This window comes from Phyllostomus discolor, chromosome 4, assembly GCF_004126475.2.
Source record: "Phyllostomus discolor isolate MPI-MPIP mPhyDis1 chromosome 4, mPhyDis1.pri.v3, whole genome shotgun sequence".
Lineage (NCBI taxonomy): Eukaryota > Metazoa > Chordata > Mammalia > Chiroptera > Phyllostomidae > Phyllostomus > Phyllostomus discolor.
Window position 1 is genome coordinate 50,387,368 of NC_040906.2, and position 16,632 is coordinate 50,403,999.

At 42.2% G+C, this 16,632-nt stretch overlaps 1 protein-coding gene across 12 annotated transcripts in view; it reads right to left on the minus strand.

Moving 5' to 3' along the window:
• Positions 1-16,632, minus strand: part of RAPGEF4 (Rap guanine nucleotide exchange factor 4) — a 277,233-nt gene that overhangs the window by 37,573 nt on the left and 223,028 nt on the right. For all 12 annotated transcript variants that reach the window (XR_004902609.1, XM_028509418.2, XM_028509417.2 and 9 more), the window contains 2 exons: positions 12,846-12,934; positions 9,257-9,335 (listed from right to left, as the gene is read on the minus strand). Coding sequence is in view for 11 of the 12 variants with exons in the window: in XM_028509418.2 (XP_028365219.1) it covers positions 9,257-9,335; positions 12,846-12,934 (168 nt within the window). In the remaining variant the exon portion in view is untranslated. The remainder of the gene's footprint in view (positions 1-9,256; positions 9,336-12,845; positions 12,935-16,632) is intronic.

The following is a 16,632-nucleotide window of genomic DNA, read 5'->3' on the forward strand; positions in this document are numbered from 1 at the left end:
CCTTTTTATGGTAACTAGCAACATAATCACATATATTGTGGTTATCAAATGAATGATTCTTGGTAGATTATAGAAATATATACTGTTTCATCCAGGAGACAGTGAGAAAAAAGGAAGTCATTCTACTGGAATGGGGCTGACATGGTTTGAAATTTCAAGTTGATATCAAGTGGCCATAATTCTAACTTTCTATGTTACTGTATTTGGACTTCACAAAACAATACAAATGCTTCTGTGTTGGATACAGAAATACCAGCAGTGCACCTGTGGCTAACCTCTGGGGCCCTCACATGGGGGAACCAAATCAACGTTGTCTCTGCAGGTCAGGACAGATTTTTCGCATCCTCTTTCCTGCTGGGAAAATCTGTCTTTTATCAACAATAAAAGATAGAATACCTGATTGGAAGGATTAGCATGATACCACTTGAAATGTGTAAAGAACTTGACAATTTATAATAAATATTCCTAATGTGCTCACACAATCATGTAATGCTGTCTACAAACATGCGGGGCAATAGTTACAGATGGGAACCTGGGGGGCGGGGGCAGGGGGGTGGGGGGAAGAGATCTGCCCAGCACCGTTCACTGAGTGATGGCAGGGTGGACACCTCCAGACAGGCTCTTTCCAATGTCACCATGACCACAGCCCCAAACAGCGGCTATAGTGACAAGACAGTGCTTGGGTTCATGAAATTATTAAATAATTGTATTTGGGAAGCAAACAATTTTATTGGAAAAGATTTTTTCCTTTTTTTGTTGAAGTTCCAAGTTTCCAGGAGTGGAGCTGACTCAGCATGCTGAGTGCCTAAACCAGCACTGAGTGCCTACCTCCTAGCCTCCTGCGAGCTAGAGCTGGCTGAATCTGCGGGTGGAGGGCAGGGGAAGAGGCTTTCTCCATTTTCTGATTGAAGTTAAGTAGTTTTTTTGTCTCTGGGGAAAACAAAAGGAAGCACCAATTTGTTTCACAAAGTCTTGCCTTTCCCCTTAGGGATGTTTATTGACTGAAACAGAGGTCTGGGTAATACCACTTCCACAGTTGAATCCGAGCCTGTGCCCGAGGATACTGCCCCTCCCTAGGCAACAGGCTATTCCCTCCTGAGCAGCCGCTGAATCAGGTTCTTAAGGGGCACGGAGACTTCACACGTAACTGATTATACCTGTAATGGTTACAGGCCAGCTGCTGGGGCTTCTATTTAGTTCCATGACAATCTTCTCAGGTTTTTAGAAGATTTATGTGATTTTTAGATTTTTATTACCCTCCTATAGAAAAGGTGGGGAGAGAAAAAAACTATATTCCCTTTACATATCGGCCAAAGAATAAAGAACATCCCTCCAGGTCCCTCATCTCAATATAATGTAAAATGCAATCTAAAAAGAGTAATATTTCAAATGCAGTATGTTCATAAATTTAAACACATCAGGCTAAAACTGGAATAATGCATTATCCATTTGCTGGAGAAGGTCCTATTTGGAATAAAAATCTAACTCTTTTTCAGGATGAATAACAGTTTAGAAAGACTTATCAATGCATACCACCAACACAAGATATTTTTAACACCTGAAGAACACGATCTGAAAAATATAACTGGTTAATGTCTATGTGACCAGTAGATTAGTAGAGCAAACAAACATAAAATAATCCAAGAATTTTGTCCAATGACCTGGAAACACTTGCACTGACTAGGACCCTGATTCCTGATGTCGGGACAGCTGGGCTCTGGCAGGACATGAGATGGCTGCTGGGACTCACAGGGAAAAGAGCCTCAGGAAGAAGCATGTCCTGGCACCTCATGGAGTGCTCGGTAAAAGCCTGCATGAGAATCTAGAATTATTCACTGAATGGCTATTTTAAACACAATTTTTAAAAGGCCGTCATGGTCAAAGTGGACAAACTCATAACTGACACTGAGTTCATTTCAGAGGACTCACAGAGCCCTAGAATTTATGAGTTGCAAAAGCCCTTTGATTGTATCTCCTTCAAAACCACCAGTTTGGAGGTAAGGAAGCTCAGGTAGAATGAGGTAATTTTTCCACATTGTCAATGGAATTTCTGGGCTGGAGCTTGGTTCTCTTGTCTTCCTCCCTGCTACCCTTTTTATCTGTTCATGCTGTTGTGTTTTATCTGACATTAATATTTTTATGCTAACATATTATGTACCAGAATCAGGTTAGACAACAGGGAAATCCATCTGAGATGTAGAAATTGATCCCCCCAAATTCTCAAAGACAGCAGAACACATGCAAGAAATCAAGAGTTAATTGTGCAGCCTTGACAATCTGATATCAGGGAAGCATAGAAATTTCCATGCCTGAACTAGATCCTCTCTGCTACAGTTTTAGCCAGTTCTCTTGTCCATTATCTGTAGATTTAGAAAGCAGTAACTCACCAAACATTCTTAAATCTACTGACCTTTCAACTTGACCTTTTAACTTGAGGTTTCTCTTATTTTGGCAATAAGATTCCTTACCATCTCACAGCATTAAATTTGAATCTTTAACAGCAGGACCTCTGTGTTAAACTCCTGAATCTACATTTTCTAGTCAAGGACCGGGCACCCGAAAACATAAAAAGCCTCAAGTGTTTGTCAATGGACTGCTTGCCTTAAACAATTCAATCACACCACTTGGAGTGCTATATATAATGCAGTTTTCTGAAAAGCTCCACCTTGTTGAAATGTCAAACACAGATCACAGATACATTCTAAACAAGATCACACTCAATGGCGCCAGGTTGACCAAGTCCACACAAGCACCAAAATGCCTGGCACCTCTTTTAAACTGGATGGTGTGGTTATTGAGCATGTAGTCTAAAGGAACACAGACTTTGAGCGACTAAATCCTCCTTGAATTGGACAAGCTCCCTCAGCATCATGTAGAGGCGGCTGGATCTGCTCTCAGTGAGGCGCTGGGCCTGACAGTCAGGAGAGGTGGCGGCCACAGTGTGGGCTTCGGTCTTTCTACCCTGCCAGCAGCAGGCTTCGTATTCCATTGAGTCATTTTCCTCATGCCAGCTCTGCCGTTCAAACACTGTAATTATTTCATATATTTTTACCTAGTTATTATCTTACCCACCACAGGCACCTGTAATTTTTCTGTATTTTTTTACTACTCATTTACTTATTCTTAATTCAGCTAATAATGGTTCCATGTATTAAAATTATCATGGAGAAAGTAAGTGAAAACCTCCTAGGATGTAGAGGCAGCAGATTCATTACAGCCTACAACGGGGAATAAAATATTATGTATACTTTTTGCAGTAAGTATATGCTAATTATGCAGCTATTTATAAAACACTTATCAACATTCAAACTGATACTCCTCAATGTTGTTGTTTTTTAAAGCCCTGCTTTGCATACAAGATCTCTGCTTGCAGCAGAAAACAAACTTTGGGGGGTCATCTGCCCACTGCCTAGACAAAGCTTTTGTGTATTCTTTACAACATGCCACATACCTCTCAGGATGGCATGATAATTTACTTATATGGGGCAATATATTTATGTGTATCAGGGGCTTTAAGGTTTATAATGTGCTTTCATGCACATGGCCTCATCGGACCTTCACAACAACCTGGGGAGGTGGGTAGACAGGTACAACTTCCCCTGTTATAGAGACTGGGTTCAGAGACGCCAAGGTTAATAGCCGAGGAGTAAAGCCTGTAAGATGCAGGCCTTCAGCAGGTCCTTCGACTTCAGGACTCCTGCTTCTCCCACCACCCATGCAATGGGCCTCTTCCTCCCCCACAGGCCTCTGTGGAGCATCCCGGCATCCTGCGCAGGGAGCCTCCACTGCCCTGACGCCGTGCATCCTTGGGAAGGCAAGTTCCGGAACTAGACCCCCTGGGTTCACATTCCAGCATGCCCACCCGTAAACTGTGTGACCCTTGGTCTGTTAACTCACCATTCAAAGCAGTTAAGGATGAAATGATATTGATAAACCAGGTATAGAACAGTTATCTGAGACATAGTAAGCACTCAGTGGAAGTTAGCTATCATGATTATCATAGTTCCACTTCTGGAAATCATTTAAAATCTTTTAAATGGTTGGTTTTAGCATTTTTCTTTAGAACTGGCTTTTCTGGGTTTAATTCTGTGATGCTATTCCTAACAACTGTTTTTTCCATGCCAAATACTGCTCCTGTTTTGTGGGCCCCTACTAACTCTGAGCTCACAGAAGCCATTTCTGTGCCATTGTTTTCTTTAGATACTTTCAGTTTTCTTGTTCAAAATATGCTTTCCTCGCCCTCACTGGGCTCAAATCTTGTTCTAACACCCACCAGCTATGTAACTCGGGGCAAATTACTTAGCTGCTCAGTCTCGCTTCTTTTTAAAATTGTTTTTCCTTTTTATTGAATTTATTGGGGTGACACAGGTTAACAAAATTATACGAGTTTCAGGTGCACGATTCTACTACACACTGTATTGTGTGCACTGCCTCGTGTGTTCACCACCCCCAGTCAATCAGCCTCATTTCTCCCTGTAAAAAGAGTATGCCTCTCATAGGGTTGATGGGAGGAGGATAAAATGTATATAAAATACAGTACTTGGTAGAATATCTGATAATACAGTTATTTTTTTCAAAGAGTGCAGCATGTCTTTGCCGTCAAACCCGACCTTCCTCCCGCACTGGAGATGCACTCTCCGACCGCGCCCGCAGAAGCAGACCTCCGCGGCAGAGCACACGGACCAGGCCCTTCTCTGTGCCAGATGGAGACGGCAGTGGCTAAAGTTTAGCTCCAACAACATTCAAGACGATAATTTTCCTCAGAAATCTAAAATCCATTCCTAAAAACCTGGCTTCATTCTACAGAATAAGAATCTGATACTGTTTTGTAGATATTTCATCAACAAGAAAAGCAACTTCTGAAAAACGTTCCTTTTAGAGAACTTGAGACAACTCCTAAACAGAACACGCCCAGTTCGACTTCACAGAGAAATCAATGGCGGAAGGCTTTGTGTTTACTTAGTTTTGGAAAAAAGGATATAGTACATATAAAAATGGTTTCAGCTAAAACTTAGTGACAAATCTGTATTCTATTTTTTTTCTTTTTAATTCATGAACCTAACAATTTTTCTCCATGCTAAAAGCATAGAATTTGTGTTGAATACTAAGTCGAAAGAAATTAGGATAGTAAGAGAAAATATTCATCCCATTATACTTGTTACAGGAAAAAATGTGGAAATAATCTAAATATCTAATAGGAAGAGGCTAAGAACATAAGTTGTAACATATCTGCCATATAATATTCTGAGTCATTAAAAATGATAACATGTTTTCCTCATGCATCTTTGTCCCCTTGTTGCCTGGAACTGTATGACACATTATAAGTGCCCAATTTAATGTTTGTGGAATTATCTGAAAAAATGATGTAGTTTTATTTATATATATTGGTTTGAAAAGATATCCATAACACACCACTAATAGGAAAAAATATATTACAAAGAAACCCACATATAACATGATCTCACTGATCTGAAATTATATAAAATTCCTGAAAGGTTTTTCACAATTCATGTGGTACCACATGAATTTCACTCTCTTCTCTTTTTCTGTAAATTGAATTTTTTTTACAGTGAGAATGTTTCATTTTTAAGGATGTCAAAGCTATCTATATTTAGAAAAATCATGTAGAAAAGTATCTAATGGCAAAGAAAGTCATTGTTTTGTGACAAAACATACACAATTATTTGTAGTATGATCATATTCTTATATTTTTATATTTATTTATTATTTCACTAATATAAGATTGAACTGAATTTTAAGTGCAGATTTAAAGAAGATTTAAAAAACTCGAGATTAAAAGGACAGAAACTGGACAAATAAAATTTTAAAAACGTATTATAAAGCACTTGTATTCATCAGGCCAAATCATGTCCCTAGCATATCTAATGAATAGAGTCTCTCTCATTAGCACATAAAAGGTCTGAAACATTAATGTTAAATAGTTCTACCACCTTCTTCCTGCAAAAAGCAAAATTGGAGGAGACATACAATGTGGATTAAGGAGAGAAGTAGGTGTCAGCAGCTCAGGTTTAAATCTTTTCTGCACTAGTAATTACCTTTCTCTGAGCAAATCATAATTTTTCATTATCCTAATGTATTGATTTGGAAAAAGAGGAGTAGAAATACCGACTTCTTCATATGGCTGCTGTGAAAAGTCACATATTAAGTACTTTGAAAACAGCCAAAGCAACTCACTTGAACGTGGGTGCTTTAATGGAATATGGTTAAGTATTTTAATGTCCCTACATCCCATGTTGAAAACATGGGGGTTAACCCACTTGCTCGATTTCACATTATATTTCCCTGTCACTTGTGCATGTAGTGTTATGCAGCTGATGCGTATGCTCTTTTTACCTGCCCATCATCTATCTCTCCACTTTCTCTGTTTGTCTTTGTAGGCAGTCTCTGTGCAGTACAGTGCTTTGCCTTCCCTTGACCGAGATGTCAGCAGTGACCCAAGCTACCCCAACGGGACCCTCCTTCCTAGAGATAGGAGGGGAGGGCCCGGGATGCTTAGAGCTGAATTACCCCAACAGCACTGCCTTTTGTTGTTGCCCCAAGGCCCCTTTCTAAGGCCTGGGCTCTTCCCAAATTCCTTCAGTTCTCCAAGTTACCCCACATCCTTCATAAATTCCTTTATTTGTTAGGTCAGTCACAGTTGCTTTATGTTACTTATAACCAAAAAAGAGTAGCTGATATAAGAAGCCTAAGTAACATCTCTCTGGAGGGAAAGGGACTAAAAATTGAGTCCTTAGCATGATACAGAAACACTTAGGCACATATGACCTTCAGGGACAGAGCCTTTCCCTTTTGCTTGCATGCAGCAGGGTAAGCCTGGGCCTCCCTGGCGCTCCCTCCCTGGGCATCACAGGATGGTAATTCTTGTTTGAGCCTCTTATTCCCAGTACCCAAGGAACAGACTTAGGTTGTCCAATGTAGTGGCCACATGTGGCTATTTAAATTAAGAAATTTACATAAAGTTCAAAATTCAGTTCATCTGTCATAGTAGTTAATTTTTAATTTTTTAATTTAATCTTTACTGCATTTTTTCTATTACCATTTAGTTCCCTTCTACCCTCCTCTCCACAGCAGTCACCACACTGCTGTCCATGTCCATGAGTCCGTTTTCCTTCCTGCTGAACCCAATCTCGAGGCTAGAGGCTCCTGCACTTGCAAAGATACGGAACATGTCCCTCACTGCAAGCTGTTCTGGTGGACATTTCATTTATTTTGTTCTAACAACTTGGGACTACTTTGGTTTTAGCCACCTCAATTGTACAACACACTGTCAAGAAATGTTCTTAAATGGTTGTTAAAGGATACACTTTTAAAGAAATAAGTGGTAAAGAAAACCACATTTTTTTTCTTTTTTAAAGAAAAAAAATGCCACACCCCAGGCTTGGAATCCTAGGACCTGGAAGAATCACAGCTCTGCCACTTGCCTGGGGCAGGTACTCCATTTTTTTTGAACTCCAAAATCCTCGTTTGTAGAGTAAAGCTAGTATCAACCCAACAGACTCCTGTAAGGAGAAGTGCTATGATACAGGTCCACGCACTTAGCATGATGCCCAACGCATAGAGAACTGATTGCAAATAAAGCAATGAAGGGGCTCTACGGGGCCAGGTGTGGAGAAAGTGGTCTGAGGGCACTCGGGGGTGTGGATGATGCTCAGCCACCCTCGATTCCCTCCTTCTTTTGAGAAATGAATCAAGATCAGATACACAGGTTTCTCTTGAGTCTACTGTTTACTCCTGTCTCCTTCCCCCTACCTAGGATGGCAAGGACTTCACTCTAGGAGCTTTTATTTTAAAAACAGAGGTCAGTGATAACAAGTGTCCTCCATCTACTCTGATGGAGAACAAGCTAATAAGTGAACAAATCAGAATTCTCAAAAAAACACAACAAAACAATAATAAGCTCAGTGTTTGGCCCCTGAGTTGTAAAGATGCCACAACGTGGTCCACTGCACTCACTCTTCTTTTGGTTCGGTCTGCCTCCCGCTTACCCATGTGCTGTTGGAAACATTAGTGTAAACTCAATGGTGGCTTTGTTTTTCCTTTCAACAAATCTCAAAGATCTAATCAGGACTACCATGTAGGAAGTTAAAAGAGCACAGAGTGATCCCGAATGTGTTAATTTTACTTGAGAAAAACTGAATATGAGCCAGAAAGAATATATAATATATGTAAGACTCATTAAGCTGTCTTCACTTAGACAGATAGTTCCCAGGCAAATAAACACCCAAATCTCACTCCTGCAGCTCCCTCTGAATAACACATTCAACTCAAATCTCCCATCCTCACGCATGCTATTTACTTCAAAGAGAATGATGGGTGAACAAGAAAATGAGAATCAGGTAGGGCAATTATAATTCTGAAAAAGGAAAGCATGCCCAACATTGATTGGATTGCCCAGAAAAAAAAGGAGCTATTCTCCAATATATTTAACTGCTCACAAAAGGCCAAAGTATTTTGGGTTCTAATTTTTTGCTGCTTTAAAAATAAAGCAGGATTGGAAAATACACTTTCATATGCCCCCAAATTTGAGGATGTGACTCGTTAATAATATTTACTTCTTTTATTCAGCTTGCATTTTTCTGAATGTTCCTTCTGTGCTGGACGCAGTATACCAAGCAGTCAATTCAACAGACTCCTGAAAAGCTGCCGAAAACAAGCACGGCTTTCAGACTGCCGAGAAGAACTGCCACTAGAATTTCAAGTTGTGTATCTTTTATTCAAGTAAATGTAATGATAATAAAAATTGCAATGAAGGAATAAATTTTGGTCTCTAGAGGAGAGGATGGGCTAGGACAAATGTAAAAGAAAAGCCAGCCCACAGAGATAACTTGTATTTATCCCAACGGGTTAGTGGTCTGATTAGCACTACAGCTTAGAGGAGGAACAAAGCAGGCCAAGACCCAACCTGCCAGGTACCTTAATGGACATACAAAGTCTCCCAGGCTAGGGAGCTATCCCTAAAAACACTCCCTAAATTTCTCTAGCCTACTGCCCAGGTAGGTATATTTCTAACCAGTCTCACCTTCCTGAGGTGACTTGGCTCACATTTCTCCTCACAGGTAATGAGGAGACCCAGGGGCTGGGTCTGTGCTGGGAAAACCGCTGGTGTCTCAGTGAGACGGGGAAAGCACAACTCTGCCTGGGCTGAGACTTACCTTCAGAGAATGGGGCGGGATAATGGCCATGTACATGTGGAGTGTCTTCAAGGGAATAGAGACTTTTCACAACAAAAGGATATTGGGCGACCAAGGCTGGACAAAGCTGGGTGTTTGGCATAAAAACACAGTGCATCATGACAAAGTCATTTAAAACAGAATCTGCAAGGGGAAGAAAATGCAAAGCAGAAAAGATTAAGTTCTCATAGAAATCTTTAGGAAAGCAAGAGCATCTATTCATTGGGTCTTGACCAACGTTGGCTTGGAGTATTGTGGTTTTACTGTACATAGAAGCACTGCATATACAAATAACTTTATACATATGTACATGTATTTAAAGAACCACCCATGGACAGTACCATGTGTCCGGGAAAACAAGGTCATTTCTTTGTCAACTTTACATCATGTGTCTTTTGTCAATATCACTTTTTTCTTTATCGCTTTTTCACCCCTCATTTCCAGAGGGAGCAATGAGGGGTGAGAAGATGATGGAATTACAGAAAAAGGAGGTGGTAAGAGTAGACAATTGGTGAGGGACATAAAAGCAGGGGGTAAAAAACAGAAAAGATTAAGGGTGTAAGCAGCAGCTGAAGCAAAACAAAGCTCTCTAGTAAATTAAAGTGGCCCTGTCCTACATGTGAACTGTTTCGTAAGTAGGTGAGCAGGAAGATGGCAAGGGAAACAAGGTAAGTCCCACAGACAAGCTTCATGTGTGCCATTCTGGATGCATGCTGATTCTCCACTGCAAAGACAGCAGTAACCATATAGTCATGGGAAGCACATGAAGACAAAACTAAGAGCCTAAGGAGTACATTTGTTGAAGCATGGAAGCAAGGCACTATGGGGATTTTCAATTAAAACCTGAAGTACACTGGCTGAGATTTGTGAACTCATATAACTTTTCAATAGAAAAGGGTGAGAAATATGAAAATTTTAACTATATAAATTAGATAAACATTAATGTCTATGTTTTAACTTTTATATTGGCAAAGTTGGAAGTAGTGATTAAGGGTTTAAGCATTATCCTCATTTTAAAAAAATCGAGATATAATTGACATACACTGTGTAAGTTTTAGATGCATGGCACATTGATTTAATACACTCACACACTGCAGCATGGTTACCACTGTGGCATTAGCAAACACCTCTACCATGTCGCATAATGCCAGATACTCACGCAAACATAAGGGACACAAGTAATCCCAAGCTGTCATCCTGTCGTTACTCCATGTTACTAGTCATTTCAGCCTCATTATACTAGAAGGGAAGATGCAGAGAAGGTGCCAGACAGAAGTCATATAGAACTTTTTTTAAGTATAAAAGGACTTGGGCTTGTCTGAGTTTAACATCTAGGGTGTCCTTTGTATGTTTTAGATATTGTCTGAGGACAGGGTGGGTGATGCTTGCTTATCAGGCCTCCCAGAGGCCTTTGCTATACCGTAGTTTACATTTTGCTAAAGCAGAGATTTGGGTAGAGGACTCCAAGGGTGGGGAGCTGGTCTCTTAGCATGGCAACTATCCAGCATGCACATTTCCCCAGTTTCCTTGTCCTCTCCTTGTGTGAAGTAACGTTCTGAACATTGTTGAGAATTGATTTTTAAAAATCACTTCCTACTAGAAAATGATATGCCAAGTCACTCAGTGACTTGGTCACAGAAGTTCAAAGTCTAGGCAACTAATAGGTCTATGGCAGAGCATAGATGTCTTGGTAAATTAAGAAAAGGTATTGACAAACCCAGAGGTGCCCATTTCTGTGTGGGACATCACTGTCACTATTAGCTCTGATGTTTCTCACTGAATCGTAAACTTACAAATGCCAAGGTTTCCAACCTCACTGCATCCTTTAGTTTCTTACCCTGGGCCTCTTCTCACTTTCTCCTTGCTCACATACCTCCAGCCACTCCCCAGTGCTTAGCTTTGCATTTAAGACCCTCCAAGATGTACAGTCAAACTCTTACCATCCTGCACCTCTTAAATATACAGTAGTCCAACAAAACCAAGCTGCCTGATCTCCCTTGACCATTTCTGTGTCAGTTCTAATGCACCGCGGTATGGAAAGCCTTGCCCCCGGTCTCTAGTTACTGGACACCAGCCTTTCTTCAGGGCCACTTCTCAGGCTACACTCTCCAGTACACGGCGCCTGGGCCTCTCAGCTAGTCAGGGCTCACGGAGCTCTGACCACACTTGGCTTTACGCTCAAGCTATCGGCATGTTCCTTTCTGTCCTCCAGCAGGTTGTAAACTTCCTGATGACAGGCGAGCGATTTCTCATCCACAGTGCCCAGTCCACAGCATCCCCCCTAGTGCCTGCCCAAGAAAATATTCAACAAATACTGAACCATAAATAACTGCCCTAGAGCCAGAGATCCTGGCTTTTATAACAACTACTCCCCAATTAATTCACTATAAAAAGAAATATCTCAGATAATCTATTTATAAAAGAGAAACTGGAATGAAAAGCTGAAATAAGAGGTAAATCAGTGCTAAAATACTTTCAGGAGGCACACAAAAATAATAACGTCACCTGAGTGTACTGCAAAGTTGATGGAAATGGACTTTGAACTACCACTAGGCTTTTTTGGACAAATCTTTGAACTTCTTTTAGTGAGAAATCTTCCATGGAGCTCATTCTGCTTAAAATATTAACCTTTTATTCTGAGGACAGGCCAGTAACATAGGATGATTATTTTTTAATTGAATGTAGTCTGTTCCAAAGTCACATACAAGATAGTCCCTAAAGTGAATGATAGTGTAACTCTGAACAACAGTCTGTTCACAGGTGAGATTCGTCTCATTCACCCTCAAGAACCTCTGTTACGGGTTTACTTCTGTTCTCCCAAAAAGACACATTGAAGTCCTAGTCCCCATTACCTCAGAAGGTGACTTTGGCTGGAAATAGAGTCCTTGTAGGTGTTGGCAAGGTCACAAGTGGTCATTAGTGAGGGCCCTAACCCAGTATGACTGGTGTCCTTATGAAGAGAGAACATTTGGAAAAAGAGACAGATGCACAGAAGAAAGATTGTGTGAGGGGACAGAGGGAGAACGCGTGAACGTGCAGGCAGAACCCGGGGTGATGCATGTCAGTCAAGGACACCACCGGTCCTTCCAAATGCCGGAAGCCGGCAGAGAGGCGTGGAACAGATTCCGCCTCACAGGTGTCAGAAGGAGCCAGCCCAGCCAACATGCTGAACTCAGACTTCTAACACCCTGAACTGGAAGACAACACATTTCTGCAGTGGAAACCCACCAGTCTGAGGGGCTTCGTTACATCGGCCCTAGCAAACAGATACGGGTGGGGTTCAGTCACACTCTGGGGCAGCCCAAGGATCTCCAACCATGTTTCACTCCCCTTGGAGCAAGGTTGTGACTCTTGGGCAGGCAGCAGCAAATCCATTTGGGAACAGGTAGGACTTAACTGATAACTGAAGAGATGCCCACAGAAGGCTAATCCTAATGTGTACAAATGATACTGGGCCATTTACGAAGGACAGAGAGGAATGGAGGGGGCAGAGAGATTGTTTCCTAGGTGAGCCATGCGGGGATGCTCTTCGATTGTGAATATACATACCCCCTTCCAAAACTGTATGGGCTACACACACTGAAGACGAACTCAGGATTTCCTTCCAGTGCTCTGCATGATTTAATGTACACACACTCTGTTCTAGGTATTTACCTGTTGCTTCATTTAAAGTTGGCTCAAGGCGTATAGTTTCTAGAAAATGCTCTAAAATTTTTTCAGGTGTTCCTGACATCACAGTATACCTGGATAAAAAATAAAAACATCATTAGTTTTTCAAAGGTGGGCAAATCACTAATAAATGACTTTTCACACAGCTAAGATTTTTTAAAGATCCCAGGAAACCATGTCAACTTAACCTGTGGCCCATATTCTCCTTTAGTAAGAGAGCCTGTGAGCCTCACTAAAGTCACATAGGAAGACAACAAACTGAAGTAGTTATTGAAATGTGACTCTTTTGTCCCTATATGGAACTGAAGTAAATTTCTTGGAGAGCAGTGGCTGTGGCAGGCTGGGAACTGAGCGCCTCCAGCCCTGTTCCGGGGGGAATGAAGAGAGACATGTGAATCCCGGGGCAGCTCAGGTCAGGCCCAGGGAGCTGGGGACGGGAAGCGACAGTAAACTAGGTTATCCATATATGGGTTACTTGTAGCAAAATTTCAGTCCCACACTGGATTCCCCTGCCTATTTCTGGAATGCTCTGTCTTTCCCAACTGTACACTGGCATGTGCTTTGGAAATACAGCTAAGAATAAAACAGGAGGAGAAAAAAAACAAACACCGATGAGCAAACAAGCAAACCTCAACAGTACCTGAACAGAAATAAATCAGCCACAGAAAATTCATATAATTTATTTCAATGTCAAATATATATTATTGGGGGAGGGGGCTTCATCATTATTTCAGATGATCCATCCATGCAGCTCTTTGGTCAACATGAAAGGATTTATTTTTTAGATTGAATGTGGGTTATATCAAAGTCATATTTAAGATAGTAATAAGACAGTGAGTGAAAACTAGAGACCAAATACATTAAGACAATATGGGAGCTCCTATTCCAGACCTCAGACTTTGCTTTTCTGCTTGGCACTTCACCTGAGGCAAAACGACAGAGAAGAGAAACAACCAGGAGAATAAAATTCTCTTATGCTCAGCAAGCATAATTTCTCCTATGTTCAGAAACCTGGGATCCCCTCTAGGAGAATCCAGACTTCTTTGCCTCCTCATCGGCATCTTTTCTCTGCTTGTTTGAGACCCTGGAGGAGGTGCCTGCAGATCCCAAGAATATCCCTAACACATGAAATCTCAGGGTCTTCACTTCATGCCTGGGGGAGTGAAGAAGAGGCAATTCAACACGTGACCCTCTGTCCGTGGACATGGAGAGGGAGAGTGCTCAAGGCAACTCTGGTGTTGAGGGAGGTAACAAACGCAGTCAGCCTGGAAGGCAGCCGTTGGCTCACACTCCCGTGTGTGTGTGTGTGTGTGTGCGCGCGCCTGCGTGCGCTCGCGCACATCTGAGCACGTGCCTGCGTGCGGGACCAGAAGGGAGCTGGAGAGTTAAGACTTCGAGGTAACCTGGCTTTGGAGACTAGGGAAGAAGAGGGGGAATAGAAAAAAAATACTTTAATCTCAAAAACATGACCCTTTTCTCAAAGTAAATGAGGTAGAAGACAATGGTTTTTCCCCTCGTAGGCAATGAATATTTGAGAAAAGGGAGGGCATAGCTACACATGACTCGCAACACTTAAGTGGAGAAAATTGCTGCGTTCATTCAATAATTCCTGGAATTCATGATTCTTTGATCGTGCTCAGCAGACGAGCTGGAGAGGGGGTGGCATCTGCCCACATAGTGAGGAGCTGAGGTTGGAGAGGGCACTCAACGTCTGTCGAATGCTCACTGTGCCCAGCCAACTAGGTGGGCCCTGAAAGACATCCTCAGGTTTACTCCTGCTAGTTAAATACTATCTTTATTCTGCAGGCGGAGAAACTGCTCTGTAAGGGGAGCCATCCGGCCCGCGGTCACCGAGTTAGTAGACGCGAGATCTCCGCTGTGAGCCCAGGCCTGGCTTCACAGCACAAGTGCGAGTCTCCTGTCGCTGCATCGGCTTGTGCAGCCAGACCTCGGGCAGAGCTACCTCTCGGTACTCGGAGCTCACTCTGAACAGGAAGTCTGCTGTGTAAAGGGAAAACCCCCTTTGAAGAGAACTTGTTCGCTTGTTTCTGAAGAGTTTTACTTAAATTAGGGTGTAGATACATTACAATAAAAACTTGCTATTTACGGCAGCGTTGGGCAGCCGTGGCTAGTAAGCAGCATGGGGGCTACGTGATCACTACATCAGATGGGACTGGTCCCTTGTCAAATATGTCACTCTGGTGGAAAGTTGGCTTCACAGTCTGGTGCCCTTTGTTTGGACATCCCTTGGTTAGGGTGCTGTTATCTGGTCAAAAAGAATAAAGACCGGGTTGGCAAGCCAAGTATCCTATCATTTCACTAAGAGAAGTGCCCATCTGGTCCCTCGGACACCAGGGGATCTTTCTTCTGCTACCAAAGGCTCCCTCTAGTGGTGCAGCTGCTGTGGCGGCCTTACTGGTCCTCCCCCTCTTCCCAGCTCCACCGAAGGCTGTTCAGGTGTTGACCTTTCACCATGGGGAACTCTGAGGAGGGAGGGCCAGGGAGCTGCTGGCCACACAGCCATCTGTGATCTTGCAGCTCTGGGTTTGACTGAAACATCATGTTTTTTCTTTGTCTCAGGCTGGACACTGCCAGGCACCTACTGCTTCGCATTGTTTAAATGAGAAACTTGCAGGCCAGATGGTGTGGCTCTTTTCAGATGATTGCAGGAAGGGGCTACTTCAGTCCAAGTTCAAGAGAACCCCAATTGGCTATATTATCCAAGTGGTGGGGTTTCAAGCCTGTGACAGAAAATCTTTTCCTAACATCAAGTCTGGAAATGATATTAGGAAAAGAGACACTTCTTTCTGTACTGAGAACAGAAAAAGAAGTGGTTGGGGGTAGGGGGAGCCCTAAAGAGACTGTCTGCAAACAGGACGGAGGTGAATGGGGTGGCTGGTCTCAGTCCAAGCAGCACAGTACTGAAAACAGGAAGAGCCATTTGAAATTCTTTCTTTCTTACTAAAACCACATAACCACAGAGCAGAAGACAACCATGATGATAAATTTTTCAGGGCTCCATAAAGTTTACCCAGCATGAGAAATACTGTCTTGCAATTGACATTTTACTATCACACTCATAGCTGAGTGACTTGGGCAGAGTCAGGCAATTTTGAAACTTCTGGATTTCTCGGGGGAAAAGTGAATTGGAAAAATAAGAGACCCTCTGTAAGCTCAAAAAGGACAATTTCTGAGGTGATAGAAGCCCTAAAGGTTCCTAGATCTTAAGTCCCTCCACAGACATGGGTGTTGCCATGCTATCGAAGCTATCCAGAATATCAACCAAAACGGACTTGCACAGCCTCCCATCGTCAAGTCTGCTCTGGCTTGGGAAAGCTCGCCGTGGAAAACCACCGCTTGAGAGAATGGCCTTTTATTCCTCAGGAAACTGACTTTGCATGGTGCATTATTCTGTACTCACTGCTATTTCTTAAATGGTGTGCTGAGAACATGCACAGGTTTTTGAATCACATAAGAAATTTGGATTTGTCTAGAGGACACAAATGAGATATAATAGAAATCAGATCCAGGCCTAAAATAAGTTTAATGCACATGGCCTCTCCTTTTCTGTTCCCTTTAGTTTGATGTCATAAAAAAATCTATATTTGGAAGGCGCTCTGAATGGAAGATGTTGTAACAAGCAAATGCTTTTGATCATTCTGCTGTGAAGATCAAAATGAAGAGGTGAAGGAAGGGGGCCTCCAGGGGACATCTTGGTCACATGCTTCAAGGTTAAGGAGAATTATCAAGGCTTCCCTTTTCAGGCCACAAA